Source organism: Myxocyprinus asiaticus, chromosome 14 (assembly GCF_019703515.2).
Source record: "Myxocyprinus asiaticus isolate MX2 ecotype Aquarium Trade chromosome 14, UBuf_Myxa_2, whole genome shotgun sequence".
NCBI lineage: Eukaryota > Metazoa > Chordata > Actinopteri > Cypriniformes > Catostomidae > Myxocyprinus > Myxocyprinus asiaticus.
The window spans coordinates 10373581-10391852 of NC_059357.1; the positions used below are offsets into that span (position 1 = coordinate 10373581).

The 18272-nt window shown below is 37.2% G+C and overlaps 1 protein-coding gene across 5 annotated transcripts in view; it reads right to left on the reverse strand.

Moving 5' to 3' along the window:
* LOC127452224 (histone deacetylase 5-like) overlaps window positions 1–18272 on the reverse strand; it is a 103260-nt gene that overhangs the window by 56408 nt on the left and 28580 nt on the right. Inside the window, exon 1 of one of the 5 annotated variants that reach the window (XM_051717566.1) lies at window positions 4238–6054. The exons of 2 other annotated variants lie outside the window; for them this stretch is intronic. In XM_051717566.1, the coding sequence (XP_051573526.1) occupies window positions 4238–4388 (151 nt within the window). In that variant the 5' untranslated portion in view covers window positions 4389–6054. Of the gene's footprint in view, window positions 1–4237; window positions 6055–18272 lie in introns of those variants that run through there. 2 more of the 5 variants (XM_051717568.1, XM_051717567.1) reach the window with 2 other exon arrangements.

Below are 18272 nucleotides of genomic sequence, written 5' to 3' on the forward strand. Positions count from 1 at the left end.
TTAAAACCACATTTTAATTGCACTTAATTTTTTTCCCAGTTTCATTTAAATTTTTAGTTAAAATAAATAAAAAAAAGTTTGAAATCAAGGTGTCTTGCTTTATTGTGTAGGCTTAACCTTAACTCTGCTTAACAAAAATTACCCCATAGAACCATCTAGCATCCAACCAGCAGTAATACTAATAATAGTGTTCGTCGGTTTCATGTGGAGTTTTTTTTTTCTGCGACCAACCGGCCAATCAAAATTTGGTCGACCAAAACTCTTCTCATCAACTAACGTTTGGTCGAAAATTAGGGGGCAGCCCTACTGAAATGTATATTTATCATAGCTCCCAGAACAAAGAACAAGTTCAATTGTCTGTTTACTTGCCATTCAAAGTGGTTTAATTTATGCAGGACCTTTCTTCATCACATAGACAATTGTTTAAAGTTCCATTCAGAGATTTATAATATAGGGGCTGTACTACACAGTCACATAACTGCAGTCAGATAAAAGCTTGGACAGGAAGCCACCAGCCAGTCATCAAATTTGCAATCCACCTAATCCATAATGATTCAGCATGATGTTGCAAGGCTTTTTCCATTACATAACGCAGGTATGATTAATTAAAAAGCTCCTCAGGGAGTATCAACTTTTTGCTTGATCAAAGAATGGTTTGGCCATAATCGGTTCAGCAGTTTTTGGAAGATAAGCTCAGCTTAACCAGTAAATGTATGTTCACAACTTGCAAAATCTGCAGAGAAATGCCTCGACACCGGTCAAGCAACACAATCAGCTTTAATCACTAAGTACTTCAGTATTTGGTTACTGTTTTTGGAACTGCAACATAAAATTTCACTGTAGAATTCTCAACTTGTGAATATTAAAAGGAATATTCAATACAAGTTTACCTCAATCGACAACATTTATGGTGTAATGTTGATTACCAAAAAAAAAAAAAAACAAATCTTGTTTAGGCTGCTATTGTCAAAGTTTATGGACTGGCCCCATTTACTTCTATTGTAAGTGCCTTACTGTAACCGTGATTTTTTTTAATTATTTTTTTTAAATAAACAAGGAATGAGTCAATTTGTGTGTGTGTGTGTGTGTGTGTGTGTGTGTGGTAATCAAAATTTTTCCACAAAAGCTGTCGATTGAGCTTAACTTGTATTGAACCTGAAAAATTCCTTTAATTTGCAAATACTAGATTAGAAATGTGCTGATTATAGACCATTGCCAATAATTTCAACAATCATCTGATTAATTAGTCTGGCTTTATATCGGTCTATCACTATTCAATACAAGTTCTGTTATCTTAGATGAAGATTAACAGACCAAATCTAGCAGCATGCTAATACAAACAATGGTTCGACTCCTACAAGCCTGCTTTAGTAAAATCACACCAAAAATGTCAGACACCTCCTGGGTCATATATTTCATGGACTAATTTGCAGCTGCTTTCCATATAGCTAAAACAAAACAAATAACCAGTGCAGGAAGAACAGACTGATGTCTAAACGACTACAATAATTGTGCAAGCAAGCACGATGCTACCTATACATTGTGTTACATAACCAAAATGCATGATGTACATGATTTGTTACAGCGCATGTGGAGTGTCATGTTGCCTTTAAGCCAATTAGAGATGTCAACACTCCACTATATACTAGCTTTGAAGAAGAGTAAATAACTATGGCACATGCAACAAGCATGTTTTGTGAAGGGAGAGGTAAATTACAACAGTATTTTGGTCTTGGAAAAAAAGTTTCTGCCATTAAGTCTTTCAAGTCTAATTTTTTTGCCCTAGTTCAGAAATAATAAAGGTATCCAATTAATTTCTGTAATATTTTGGAACAAAGGGTCCTAATGGGCATTTTCTTATCTTTAAGACATAGTTCCTAATAAGACTATTATTTATTTTCATAATTCTTATGCAACTTTAACTGACTAGCAGCAAGACATTATTTAAATAAAATCCAATATGTTACATTTATATTTATAAAAGATCCAAAGTGACTTACATTGCATTCAAGGTATATTTTTTGTTTTGTTTTTCACAGTACGTGTTCCATAAGAATCAAACCAATGACCCTGGCATTGCTAGCAACACGCTATACCAGTTGAGCTATAGAAGCTGGTTCTGAAAAGATTACACAATACCAAAAATGACTCTTAAAAATAAAAAATCCTGTTGGAATTCCAAAAGGACCTTATTTGATCCCATTTGGATACTTTAAGATTGGAACCAAATTATGAAAGAAACTCCAATAGGGATCATGTACACATTCCATTAGAATTAATTTATTTATTTTTTGACAAGGGGGTTAATTAAACTCACTTCAGTGCCTGTGATTAGGCTTTCAGAGTCTCACTATAGGATTATGGTATGTGCCATGAACATTTGGCAACAACAATCTATTTTCACAAGAGCTGTTGAGAAAAGGGAGGTGAAGGATTTTCTCATTCTCACTTTGTCTTATTAGAAAAAGCACAAGCTTTGTTCAAAGCTGAGACATATGGCAAAGACAAGGTTGGAATATACAATAAATAACCATAAGTAAATCCAGTATTTGGAGAACGCTTTTTTTAAACCCCCCCTAGTTTCTATTTTGCAAGATAAAAACACTGTGCCATTTATATACTTCTTGAAAGAAAAAAAACTATAATCAAGACTTCCCAGTAATCAGGGTCTCGACTGTTTTTGGTCAACATATTTTCATAATTTTTGTAATCATGTGATTACTGCATAAGAATTTTTAATTATTCCAATACAGACCAATTCTTTAAAGAATCATTCAGGCAAATTTGTAAATTGGATGATGATGATTCGCACACAAATCTGACAACACGATGGCTTTTTAACGACTAGCCATTTTTACTCTAAATTAACTGGAAAATTAAATAGAATTTTCAGTGACATTTTCATGAATTTTAAGATTTTATTCATTTCCATGACATTTCCAGGCCTGGAAAACACAATTTTAGCATTTTAACATTGACATTTCCAGGTTTTCTATGATCGTGGGAACCACAAGTAATCTAGTTCAGTCCTTTGGCCTCCATCAACAGAGAAATGCCTTAACGAATTTAAGACAAGTACAAAGGGATCCGTTCTACAAATAGAAAAGCACATGAGGCGGGGAAACGGGATATAATGGCGTATCTATCTATTTGAACAGGTGTCAGATAAACAGGCCCAGTGCGAGGCAAAGGAAGCGGCCGTACACCTACACACTGTTATATAGTCGTTCCTCTCTGTTGATTCAAGCGCAGGTGAGAGATGGCCAAAACTCGCAGGGCTCTGACGGGAATGTTGACGTCACTTCTGACAAGGACGAAATATACATTTACTCTGCTAATATGAAGCTGAGGACCTCTCAACCTTAAGAGTAACAAAATTGCATTATTCTGTAATTTTACAATGTTCAAAAAATGCCTCAAGCTGCAAACAAAGTTCCCACACATTTTGATCAATTAATTTCTATAACTCCAAATTGTTTAGGATTACCCTAAAAGCATTTTTCTTTTCTTTTTTATAAAGAGATTGAACACTCAAAGACCAATTTCAAGCCAATTACTGGAAATATTTAAGACAGCTTTTATTTAACTAGCATAAATAGCGAGCATAAAAATATTCACTATAGAAATTTCCATTACTTTTTAAAATGTGTATCCATCTCAATGGCTTTTCCAGGCCTGGAAATCACAATTTTAATATTCCCTGATATTTCAGGTTTTCCATGACTGTGGAAACCCTGTGCAACAGGGTTCATTTGCAACCCACGCAACACGTCATTTGCATTTACTAGGTTAAATGCTCTCAAAAGCATTCGAAACCACATGGTTGAACACATTAACTTAACAACCTTAACCTAATATTCTTAACAGATTAGCTATCTACCTAAACAACCAAATACAATGAAAACGTTTAACTGAGTGACTTTGATGCTACTGCAGAAAGAAAAAGCAGCCACCTTTAAATTTTAAAGGTTTAACATCATGTCCCTCTCAGTTTTGCCCAAACAGAGTTCAACCAGACAAAACAAAGTGGAGATCTAGTCACAGCACAACTGTTGTCCTATGAAACAAACAGCCCTTGACTTCAAAGATCTTTGGCACAAGCAATGCAAACACACTTTTACCTCCAACCCCCCTCTCACATTTTGTTTTCCAAAGCAATACACTTCTCAAGATGCATGCTTGCATTTTTATATCTACTCTATGTTCCCTGCGCTTTCTCTCTCTCTCATGAACTCACCGGTACTAGGCATGCTGGTGCTTCTAGACTGAGGTAGCAGCTCTATGGGAGGCTCTCGGCTGGATGTGCTGTCTGAGGAGAAGCAGGATTCTGTCTCATAGATCGTCTGCAACATTGCGCACAGTCCCGGTACAGTTGGCTTCAAAAGCATGCCAGTCTCAAAATATGACCACACAATTCATGCAAAAAAATTCTACATGTAAAAAGAGCTCACTCTCCGTCATGTGCACTACTAAAAAAAAAAAAGTACAAAATGCAAACACATTTGAAGGAAAACAACTGTATGTCCTTTTTTAATGCAAGGTACAGGCATCAAGAAAATAAATGACAGTTTTGCATGTTAGTTCCATGGTTCCAAATAAACAAATGCAAGCTAGTCTCCGTGGAAGGAAATGCCGTAGACAAATCTTCAAAATGTTCGCTTAAGCGATCAGTTGTATGACTGCACAAACGACTCTATTCATAAACCACATCACTGCCTTGTCTAATCGTCTATTACAGAAACAAACAGCTAATTCACGCCGACATGTCCAAGTGTGGCTCGTATCCAACTCCCCCCGTCCAAGCGTGCCTGTATCCTGTAAATCTCTGAAGTTATGCATGCAGTATTGCCGCACTCCAAAACAGCGACTTCCCCATGACGAAATGCGACGAAGCATGGAAAGACAAGATCAAAGGGACATAACAGTGAGATAGAGTGGAACGCAAAATAGAGCACTGAGAGACTTCTATCGGCTAGCTGCCTGTCCCCTTCTTCCTTCCCCTCCTTTTACTCTCTTCTCGCCGTCCACTGAGTCGTGTAGTAAAGCCAGCCAATCCTGGCAAAGCCCTCGCCACAGCACCGCACAACTCGATCTCCAAATGAATGGGCTTAAAGTGAACCATCCACTGTTGTTTCGACTGGTGTAACTGAGGTTTGGCGTTTTGTTTTTTGTAATTGTTTAAAGCTGAATCTCTGTACCCTCCCCTGCTGTGTGTGGCGAACAGGAGAGCAGTGGTATAGAGACGCAGAGTTTACAAACAGACTGGAGCTGCATTAGGCTGCTGGAAATAGCTGCCGAGCGACAGGGGAGGGGCAGGACCGTGCTATAAATAGAGTCGGGAGCTGAGAGCGTGCTCGGAGAAGGAGAAAGAGAAAGAGGGGGGGAGAAATAGAGAGACAGAGAGCAGTAGTATGAAGACAGAGAGATGGAAATGAGGGGATGGTGGATTGTCATCAAGTATCATGCAAATAAGTGAGCCAAAAACAATAGCAGGAGCCAAAAAAGGAGCCAATCAGAAACAGTATTAGACCATGGCAGGACTGCAAGATTGTGACCAAAACAACAGTTTAACTTGACAATGCAAGCTAAAAGCTCTGCATTACAGTGATTTTACCATGTGTAAGGGGTTGGGGTGTAAATATTTTGCCCTGACAATGATTCCATTTGATTTGATTCTTTACTAAATGATACACTACATCAGGACATCTGACATTTGGCCACGATTCAGTTCAAACATTTTATTAATTGTAAAAAATGTATTGAGTAAAATTTTAAAATTCTATTTTGAAAAATAAAAAAATTTGAAAATTGTAATTCTGTAAATTTTTTAAATGTAAATTTTCTTAAACAAATGTAAGAGTAATACAGTATATTGGATATTATTATAGCAATTATAAACGATTACTGAATTCCGTATTTGATGCATTGAATTTTTATTAGCTGGGATTCCATCCACATATTTTTAATGCACATTTTTGGATATTGCATAAAAAATGCTAGATGGAAACAGCAAAATGCGGATAAATTCAACAAAATGTGCATAAAATAATGTATATGCTCGCTTAAGATGGATATTTATTATTATTTTTATTTTTTTTAAGAGGACAGGGTTCTACACTAACTTTTTTGTTTAGAAGTGCTCATGCCCCTAAAAGAAAATGTTTAGGGGTAAAGTAAAAAATTTAGGGACACAGTCGGTGATCTTATTTTTTTTCCAAAGACTGTTAACTGTTTATGTGTGACAAAACAACATACATGCACAAGCAGCCTCAGAAACAAAGGATATACTTGATACATGACAAAGGACATTAGACACCTCTGATAAACATTTTTCAAGTTTTTTTTTCAGTTAACCAACAACACCAGTCCTGATCACCTTTACGAACATCTTTAAAAAATATATTCTTCTTCTTAACATATTAGTAGTTCATAAACATATGACATCTATGAAAATACAGTATATTAAATCAAACTTTTTGAACGTACTGTAGTTTCAACTAATAATCTGTTATCTGCAACATATAATACAATAATGCTTGTTAATGTTATTCATTAAAGTTATTATAATATGTTAACAATAAATTTCCTATGACGCACAGTTGCACACATAAAATACCTCACATTCTTTATTGAATATGCCTGTTTTTGCATTCGTATTTGTTGTTTTTTCATGTTTTTCTATGTAAACATGCATTGATCACCGTCTTTGATTGCTGCGCCGGGTATCACTACTTTTTCAGCGTGAGTGCGTGAGCGCCGCGTTTTTAAAGACATCCATCATTTACCGAATTTAAAAACATTGACGGATAATTCAAACGCTGTCTGTCATTTTGACAGATAAAAACAAGAAACTCTACTTACCTGAAATATCTTACTATGCTGCTCCACTCTCTTTCGGTCTCTGCGTATGCGTGAGAAAGAGGCAGAAAGAGAGAGTGCACCTGCACAAGCATTGTCTCAGGTATATAAGTAAATTAAATTAGTAATTTGGATGGAAACATGACTACAGTCTGACCAATGCATCGATCAATTTTTACTAGGGCTGTGAATTCATTCAAATTAATTCAACTTAATAAAATTAAACTAATTAATTGCACAGTTTTCTGTGATTAATCACTACTTATGGTATATTAAAACAAACATTAAAATATAATCATAAATATATTTACTAGGGCTGACGATTTAACGCGCTCATTTAGTGTGATTAATTATATAAAAAAATTCAAAAAAATGCAACTATTCATTGCAGAAATTAACGCATCCTAAATAAAATTTCCCCGCCATACACACATAGTAAAGGGTTTTCTTAAATTCCCTTTACATGTGGTAAAATCATTGTAACGCATGGACTTCAGTGGCTTACTGCTTTTATAAAACGGCGATAACAGCAATACGATAAAGACACTAATGTTCAATAAACACTCCAAATTTGTATTGATTGTAATGGGAATAACCAATTCTTCTGCCAAGTAATATAGTTCAATATCCTAACTGTAGGGTTTATATGGTGCAACTTGGCACATTAATATAGAATGTACCATTACAGGTTCTCTTTAATGGCTTCAAACATGGCTCATCCAATTAGAATTTAGAGTCTAAACTGTCCGTTTTATAATAAGACACAGACCAGCATCGCACACATGCACACGACCACAAATACACATACAGTAAGCAAAGAATGCTACATATTTTTTGTGTTGCCAATGCACTCGATAATGAATGGAACTAATTCATTTAGCTGAAACACAAGCATTTAAATCTAAGCTTTGAGTACCAAGAAGTGCTTACTTCTTACACAAGGAGCACTATTGACACAGAGAACACAAGGGTCAGCATTTCACAAGCGCATGTGTGTCAGAAGACTTGGATGGTCCATGAAGAGTTACCAAACCTGTGACATGCAAAGCTCTGTCAGTTCATCCTCATAATATTTCACCCTATTTACCCTCTGAATCAACAACAGTGTCGTACCAGGCACGTAAATAGTGAATATTGATTACAATTCAGAGTAAAAGGTATTGTTAGTTAATAATTATTTATGTAATAAAACTGTATACAGTAAATAACTAAAACACCAAAAACAAAACAAAAAAAAAAAAGCAATAATTCTTCTTTTTTCTTCTTTTTTTTACTATTTACATTGTGCTTACATTTTTTAATACATTTCAATTGCATTTCAATTTAACATTTTAAATAAAAATACATGAGCTGTCTCAGGTTTTGGTTGAAATGTAAATTTTCCATTAGATATTTAAAACTGTTGGCATTTCAATACATCCGCAACGATGCCTTGAGGTCAGTCTAAATCAGATTCAGACAATGCAATTACAATGCACTTAATCTTTCTGGCAGAAGGTGTAAGAACATTATAATGCATCCAATGCATCCTGTGTGAATTGCACCATTGATTTCATGCCCTCCAGGCTGATGTATTACAAGGTTGTCCTGCATCTTCATCTGCATTAGGGACTCACTGCCTAATGTATGCATCTTATTTATTATACAAGATGACAAAGACTTACAACCGATGAAGAAACTGGAAGAAACTGACCTGTTGCACAAATCTCCAAGAAAGGACATGCATTATTACATGCATGGCGTTACTTTGACCACACGCACAAAAAGCAAATAAATGAGGAGAAACAAATCTGAGACCAGTTTCACAGTTTTCTTACGATGGCAAAATATTTGTCTCATGCAAGGAAAGTTGGTCACAGACCAATATTAAAGGGTAAGTTTTATCCAGAGTGACTAAATTAACCCTCTGACGTGTTTTTCTTAGAGCAGCCTGTCACCATGACCACTGAAGTGTTCAAGATTTAAAATTGTTCCCAGTGTCTTCTATCATTCCCTGGCTGTAGTGTGTGATTTACAGAGGGCAAATACAGGCTGTGTGTGCGTATACACAGGCAAAATCAAAGCACAAGCATCTTTCAATGTTTTGGCACCCATTCCAGGGCAAACACATAATTTGAACCGAGGCTGTAAATAGAATCAACTTCGGTGTGGCATGACCTACCCAAGAGCAATCGGCAGCGAGAGCGAGCAGCATGCTCAGTGTACATATGCCATGTCCATGCACTGCTGTACCGAAACACCCAGGGCGGAATTAATTTGAATTGCACCCGGTAAAAGCACGGTTTATTTGCAAATGCTGTCTACGCTGGTTTAGTGCCCAATGCAGCCTAGGCAATGGCACAAATGCACCCAATCTTGCAGGTCGGTTCGGAGTACTATATTGAGGAGGATGCAGCAGACCACTGCGATCTGGCTCACTCTGCCGCGACAGACACCTGAATCATCTCTTTAACATGTTGAAAGTGTGCTTGACTTCATCACACATTAGGATATCTAAACAATTATAATGCTTTTCTCCATCATTTGATCATTATTTAATTAATGACTTCTAAAATGATCAATAGGAAACTTACACAACTATTTTAAGTAAAATTTAGTTTAACACCTGCTTTCATCAGTCGGTAATAGCGCAATGTTTATTGCACCGGGCAAATAGCACTGAGTTTCGTGAAAAAAGCGCAATATACAATTACCCTAATTTACATAAAAAAGGAGGCATGTTTGCACTGTAATGAATGAAAATTACTTAAATTAAATAGTCAAGATGCAGTGCTATATCAGTGCTAACTGCGCCTCCTTAAACTAGATATATCGCGGGTGGTAAGTAAATAAGATGCAAGTTCTTTCGCTAAAACCTATGTGCAAATGTGGCGCAACTGTTTAGTGAACTCGCCCCTCAGTGTTATTATTGTTAATGAAATCTAAAAGAAAATAATTAATTTCGCTAACTTAATCAATTTTGTTTTAAAATAATCTACAAAATAAAAACCAAAACTAACTACAACTTGACTTTGCATTAATATTAGTTTTAGATACAGCCACCATCTTGAAACTGCTTTGACTTCACGCTTGTTGCTTTTTAGGTTGCGAGCAGGTTCACTCTTCTAACATGCTACCTCTCCCACAGCTGAATGGACGACAACGTTTTTACGTGGATCCTTCAACAAGGACGCCCACATTATTTATAGGTGGATGTACCTTTTGGGCTTTTTGACGTTAGTTGGGCTTAGCCATGGGAAGTTGGGGAAAGTCCACCACTTGTTTTTTAAGCCCTTTTTTTCACAAGTGATAAACTCATGTTGGTAATGTCAAGGACTTTGGCAGCAGACTTTGTTTGACAGCTAGTCTCTCGCTCTCTCTCTTTCGCCTTTAGCCAGACCTGACCCAATTAAGGTGAACCCAAAGCGAGCCATAACCTTTTTCCACTGGAGGAATCTTGGATGGAGAAGAAGAATAGTAAATAATGTGGCCATTCCTCATGGTGGGCAGAAGGCTGCGGACAGTCATGGCTAAATGTGTGTTGAAGATTTGGGGCATGTGAACTCTCTCTCTCACTCTCTACCATCCTAAATAACATGGACTATATTAGCTCACACTTACAGGCCCACAAAAATAGCCTTGGTTTGGATGGGAATAATTAAAACAAAGCCAAGAACAATAAAGTGGTTTCTCACACAGATAACTAACTCTGTTACTGAGGTTTGTCCTGTGACCACTGCTATCTTGGGAAAATGCATTTTAAGTACAGTAATAAGTGGTGCTGTTTGCTGCACTATTACAATTAATTATACTGATTAAATAAATGAATGACACCTCAAATAATGCGGATTATTGGGGAGCGGTGTGCTATTCCTTTTTATGTATAAAATGGTGAAAACAAAATCCTACAGACTTGCACTGAAAGGGGATCCAAGCCATGTCAGATCAGAATTTCAAATCTCTTTTGGCATGAAACCACCTAGCAACATCCTAGCAAATAAAATGTGCAAAAAATTACTAAGTACAACTTAGCAACTACATAGCAATGTCCTGACAAACATCCACTACACCTTAACATTGTGGCGAAAGTGTATGGATGGGAATCGTGAGGAATTTAACAATTCCTGTTCTGATTCCTCTTAATAATTCCAATTCCTTAATGGTTCCATTAACGATTCTTACGTTGAGAAAGAAATATTAGGATATCAATGCAATTTTTATTGCATCTTTAACTGCACATTATCATATGAACAACCCAGTCAGTAACTGCACTAACACGGTAACAGTTCTTGGTTAATTTCGAGTTGGACATGACAGAAGTCATAACTTCCAGATCAGTGAGTGCTGTGTTTTGCACTGTAGATTCACAAGAACCGGCTCATTAGAGTCATTCATTCGGGAATCGGACTGCACTGGATGTGCTGTATTTTGCGCTATAGATTCAAAAGAACCTACTCATAAGAGTCAGTCGTTCGGAAACCGCATTACACTGGTCGTGCTGTGTTCCGTAATAAAAAAAAATTATAAAATGAGCCATTTCCGAATATGAAGCAGATCTCCATTCTCAACCCTAAGCAAGTATCACTCACATTTTCTTACAAAAATGAAAAATCTAAGATAAAGCCAAGCTAAATAATATTGAGGAAAAAGTGGGATCCACCAGTCAAAGGAGTGTTTTTGTACAAGGAGTTTTTTTAAAGGTGACAGATATTTTTTGGGTAAAGAACACCACCCATGCCTAGACACTCAAAAACCTCGACTGGTGCTGTCGGATCATTTCACTGCAAGCTGATCCAGAATGGCACAAACAAGTCCAGAGCCTGTCTATAACAACCTGAATAACAACCACCCAATCAATGAGCAATTTGTTACCCATCTTGATAATGAGCAAAGAGAATTTCTCAGGTTCACAAAATCCATTTATAAAGTGCTGTCAAGTCCAAAAAACAAACCCAATAAAAATATATGATTCCAAATAAATGAAGAAATGGAAATGTTGCTCCAGTTTGCAGAATAGTTTCTTAAATGTCCTTGTTTGAGTGACTACCAGACATTCCTCTGAGAGAATGGGAAATAGAATGAGCTTTCAGTTCTTTTCTGCAACTGGGTTAAAAAGACCAGTGTGCGCACGCACGCACGCACACACATTCACATTTATTTTTCTATCATGTTTGGAACTTTTCACTGACTTCTATAGTTTTTAACTGAGCTAAGGATATATTATATCCCCTCACCCTACCCCTAAACCTAACCCCCACTTAAATTTTCATTAAACATATTTAGTATGTTTATAAAAGGGATAATATACCCAAAATGAAAATTCTGTCAACATTACCAAGTTTTTGCTAAAAACACATTTACACTCCTTATGAGCACATGCATGCGCAAATGTGATCAAATAAATCGATAAACTGTCATGAAAGCCTGATAGGGTGACCATATACATTTACAGCAAGAAAAACAACCTTTTTTAGAATCATCATTTGATGACTCATATCAAGGCATAGAAGAGATGCACTTACACCCAAAGTGAGGATTCACACACACACACACACACACACACACACAGACACACACAGACACACACAGACACACACAGACACACATAGCACAGGGGATGCATACAGATTCTTTTCCCTCAAATAGAACATTGCGATGACTCATTCTCCACACAGCCCCAACTGCAATGCTCCTCCCTGCCAGAAAAAAAAACACGTTTACACACACAGACTTGTGTCTATTTATTTCACTGATTCCAATATTAACACACACAGATAATGACAAGATTCTGAGTGTTGGAGGAAGGCCTCCTGTGGAATTCCAGAGAAATCGATGTTTCAAACAGGTTGAATCATTTACACCTGCATTTATTGATTTGAGAATTGAGCTTGAGGTGGAAACTTGTCTACCACACTTTTTCATAAAAAAAATATTGTTCATTATAAACAAAAAAGGGGTTAATAAAAATAAAATAATTTAAAGCGATGGTGAAAATTTATGCCTTGATTGTTCTAGAGAGTGCCCTGATAGAACCAATACTACGTACATCAGCAAACATCTATATGATGCGTGCGATCAGGAAGACACAATTTGTATTGCTTTTTACCATGTGGTTTACATCACTACAACATTTTAAGTCAGATGTAAGAATGATAGTCACTTTTCTACTTAATCAGTTATTGCTGCCTTATACTGGGTTTCAAATAAATTTCACAATTTGATGGGTTTCTATTAAATTGTGAAAAAAAAAAATTATAATACCCCCTTCCCCCCAGAAAAAAACACATCTTTATATGCACACTAATATGCTGATTACTCCCAAAAAATCCGACAAAGCAAGAAAACCGTGTTTACATGAGATTTGAAATAATCGCGTTATTCTCTGCTTTTCACGTTAAACCGTGAAGAGACATGCGCTCAACATGTGCGCACACTGGATAAGCCATCGAGAACACCGCCACGCGAAATCGGCGTAATGGGTAAAAATCTATCAGTGTTGACCAGTTTATTCTTATGCCATTTATGACCAAGAACTCAAAACAACGTTTATTGCGTTTACACAACCACACATGTTGTCAGCTTATTAAGCATAATCAGTATAAGAACGTGCATGTAAAAACGCTCATTGCTGCTTTAATATTGGGTTTCCAATATATTACACAATCTGGGTTCTATTTTACTGTCAAAAAGTAGAAAAAAATGGTTCTGAAAATCAGATATTGTACACTTAAACAAAAATTATCGGTATCTAGTTTTTCCATTTACAACTTAGAATGTATGTGAACACTCTTTGTAGGAAGATCAGATGTTTCTTCACAAACACGTTTTATATAGAACATGAGGCTTTCAAAATGATGCACTTTTTCATAGATGTGACGGCAATGCAAGCGAATCTTGATGTACTGCAAACACTCATTAAATCTAAAGTGAGAGAGGAAAGCTAAAATTAAGGGCAATTCATCATTAAAATATATCATTTGTGCTTCCGCCAATAAATGCCCAAAAGGACAAGTGCTTACATTTTGAGATGCAAGTCACATTAATATTGCTAACTGATAACCAGAGTTCAAATTCAAGGGGCATGAAAGCACCATGTTTTCCTGTCAGTCCGTGGCTGTTAGTGGTACCTCTAAATGTGGTAGAGCGGCCTTTTGTGTAATGGTGAATATCTGGATACTTTATTAAAACACCTTTACATCACAAACTACTGATTTACTTTAGCAAGACATTATCCAGACACGGGCATGGATTAACGTTGAAAAACAATGAGCAAGAAAACATCTTGCACGTACCCCTTAAAACAACGTAAAAACAAAAAGCAAGAGTGCACAACATATGACACGTGTGCTCCTGAACTCGTCTGGTGCAAAGAATGAAGCCCATTACAGTGAAGGTCTTCTTCAGATGAAATGACCTTTTATTGGAGAAACAGAAGTGTACGACATGTCCCCAAGAAAACAAAAGGACCTGCTGCATGTTTGAATGGATTGACACTCGTTTCTCCTTGATGGGCCTGGATACCCTGGATCACATGGAGCTTCAGGCTCACTAAACATCATAGACAAGCAAAGCATGGTCCTTCAGTACAACACTACAAAAGCACTGTGACACATTTAACATGATGCTGGATGTTTATTTCAGCTTGGACACCTTTACTGGAATTTCAAGGAAAAAACTGTGATGCTTTTTCTAAGACTAAAATGTGGTGGCTACCACGATAGACAGCTCTTTAAAGCAATACGTCATAAGATGCGCTAGAGTGCAGTGCTAAAGGGCCTCTCTTTCAGTGTAAGTCTATTGGAATTTTTCATTCATCTGCCAGATGAAAGTCCAATTTTAACAATATTTACACTTTTCCACTTACTTGGTGATAGGTTCTTTAATAGAGCGCAACAGTCAGGTGGAAATTTATCTTTTTAATGATAACTTATGAACTGTTAAAGACAGACCTACTGTGAGCTTCGAGGTTGTTAATCAATGGCATTTGCTTCTGTTGAAGCCATCGGTCCACTTTATTTCATCTTAAAAAAAAATGTCATTGTTTAATAGTGGAATTTCTGGTGAACAACTTCCCTACCCATGATCCTGAAGGGAAACAATCCACCACCAATCAGAGAATCGTGGTGAACAAAGCGCATCAAACAAACTCAGCAGCAACCACCCACTTCCATGACGTGCTGTGAATGAAGCAATCGAGTCAGTCTCCAAACTACTCAAATATTCACAAATACCTTAATATTTTGTAACAGAATCTAAATATATTTTTTCTATACTTATCACAACTTAAATCAATAGATTTATATTTTTCCAGTTTGTAATTCGATTACATCAATCGCAATGTTTCATGGAATTGTAGTAAGATTTGGAAAATAGGAGCCGAAGGAATAACATACGAATTGTTTCAATTCCTGAGCATGGAGAAGGCAGAAATATGGTGAAATTTCTGGATGAGCTCTTCCCGAATCTGCTCGACATGAAAGGCCATAAACTGGAAATCGAACGAGCTCACAGAGTCCCGGCTCGCAGATCTGCTGAGGGAGACAGGCCCAGATCAATTCTGGCCAAATTTCTGAGATGATCCGATAAAGATCTCGTGTTGCACGAGACGAGGAGCAAAGGAAAGATTTCTTGGAAGAATCACAATATTTTCTTGCTCCCGGACTTTGCGAATGTGACAAGAGAGAAACGCGATCGGTTCAAGGAATGTAAGAAACTCTTACATCAATGGAAGATCGCTTTTGCACTGATGTTTCTGGCCAAACTGAGAATAGAAACGAAGTATGGTCGCAGGGTATTTACATGTCCAAAGCAAGCACTGTCTTTTATAAAAACAATGGGTGAGTAAGCCATTTGGGGTTTTTCATGTAGCTCCAGAGGGGATTAACTTGCTGTACTTACTCTGGCCGTCCGAGGAAGCTGGGTGCCATTTTGTTTCTTTTTGCGTTGGCTAGCGGATGGAGTTTCTTTTGTGGCATGACTCCTTCAAGAAACTTTTGCATGGGCGGATGATCGCTTTTACACTGAAGTTCCTGGCCAGATTGAGAATGGATACAAAGAATGACTGCAAAATATCTTCATGCCTACACAAAGGATGTCTTTTATAAAGTTGACGGACTGAGTAAGTCATGGTGTATTTTTTTATGCAGCCTCCGAGTGAATAATACACACTTGACCATTCGAGGAACCGGGATGCCAGTTTTTTTCTTTTTTTTGTGCTGGTTCCGCCTAGTGGCTGGAGTTTGTTTTGTGGAATAACACTGCTTCGGTACAGTTATGGATGTATCTGTTCGTTCTTTGTGATTATGCCTCCTGTTGGCTGGAGTTTGTTTTTGTGTAGTATTCTGGTAGGACATTGGAATGATTATGTCATCTGCTGCACTCATAACAGCCAGCTCACTAAACAATTGTTTGTCTGTCCGAGGAAACTGAACGGCTTTATATCAGCTGGAGTTTGTTTTGTGGAGGAACACACCTTCAAGACAGTTCTGTGAATGAATCTACATGTTCTTTGTGTTTACTCTGCTGTTGGCTGGGGTCTGTTTTTACAAAGTATTTTCTGTTATGTAATTTTACCTCACAAAATTTGTGCAAAGTTGTCGCAGGGTCTCTCGCATGCGTACATGGACTCTTTGAGTTTAGAGGGATTGACAACAGTTGGCGCTGTCTTGCGCAGTTTTCCTTTTTTCTGTTTGTTTTGTTCGGGGGGGGGGGGGGTTTGTTGGGGTTTGATTGTTGCAATAATGTTTGAATGTGGTCTGTATAATCTTGTTTTTGACACACGATTTATTTTTTCTATTATATCAAAATGGTCAAATGTTAAATGTGAATGGGTTGGGGCACCCCATAAAAAGAAGAAAAGTTATTTCTTTTCTTAAGTGTAAGAAATATGATATAGTGTTTCTTCAAGAAACGCATCTTTCCCCGCAGGAAGCTGAAAAAATTGGGAAGATATGGGCTGGACATGTTTTCTTTAGTGCTGGCTCAAGTAAGAGCATAGGGGTCATTATACTGATAAATAAACATCTATAATTCAAATTTCTCAAACAGATTAAAGATAAAATAGGTCATTATTGTTTTAGCAGAAATTCAGGGGCAAAGGTTGAATTTGGCTAATATTTACGCACCTAACGCTGATGATCAGGGCTTTTTTATAGATCTTGAAGGGAAGTTGCAAGCCGCTGGCACCCCTCATGATATAATATTGGAAGGAGATTTTTAATCTATTGATGGACTCAGTCCTTCATCATACTGAAGCAAAAGTGTGTAAGCCCCCTAGAGCAACAGTGACGCTTCACAGGATGTGTAAAAATCTTGGTCTTGCAGATATCTGGAGACTTCTGAACCCATCTAGTAGGGACTATACATTTTTTTCATCAGTCCATAAGATTTATTCAAGAATAGATTTTTTTTTTTTATATCTAAGTCCCTCATTTCATCTGTTGTCGATTGCTCAATTGGAAACATCTTAGTCTCAGATCACGCCTTGGTGAGTTTAGAGATGTTGCTACATACGGAGAAAAATAAATCGTACAGCTGGCGTTTTAATGTATCCCTTTTGCAAAATCCTGCAACTGAGCAAAAAAATTCTCTTGAATCTGAGATAACCTTGGAGGAGCTTGATGAGGTAATTAAGGCCCTGCCTACAGGCAAGGCTCCGGGGCCAGATGGCTTTGCCGCAGAATATTTTAGATCTTATACTACAGAACTAGCTCCACTTTTGTTAGAAGTTTCTACGGAATCATTAAAGAATGGAAAGCTTCCGCCAACCATGACACAAGCCCGGATCAATCTGATTCTTAAAAAGGACAAAGATCCAAGCGAGTGTAAAAGTTACCGTCCAATTTTCCTGATCCAGCTAGATGTAAATATTTTGGCAAAAATTCTGGCTAACCGATTAAGTACGGTTATGACATCTCTTATACATATAAATCAGGTGGGGTTTATTCGGGGCCGCAGCTCTTCTGACAACATCAGGCATCTCATTAATATCATGTGGTCAGTGGCGAATGATCAGACTCCGGTCGCTGCCATCTCACTTGATGCTGAAAAGGCGTTTGATATGGTAGAATGGGATTATCTTTTTAAGATGCTGGAAATATACAGGTTCGGAAATACTTTTATTGGATGGATTAAGTTACTTTATAGACACCCTGTAGTGGCGGTACAAACAAATGGATTCATTTCAGATTATTTTACTCTGAATAGGGGCACCCGACAGGGTTGCCCTCTTTCCCCATTATTGTTCTGTCTTGCCCTGGAACCATTAGCAGCCACGATAAGAAAGGAGGATGATTTTCCAGGGGTGGTGGCGGGAGGTGTGGCGCATAAGCTTTTACTTTATGCAGATAATATTTTATTATTCGTCTCCGACCCCACTAGATCTATGCCTTGCCTCCACAGAATTATTAATTCCTTTTCAAAATTTTTGGGATACA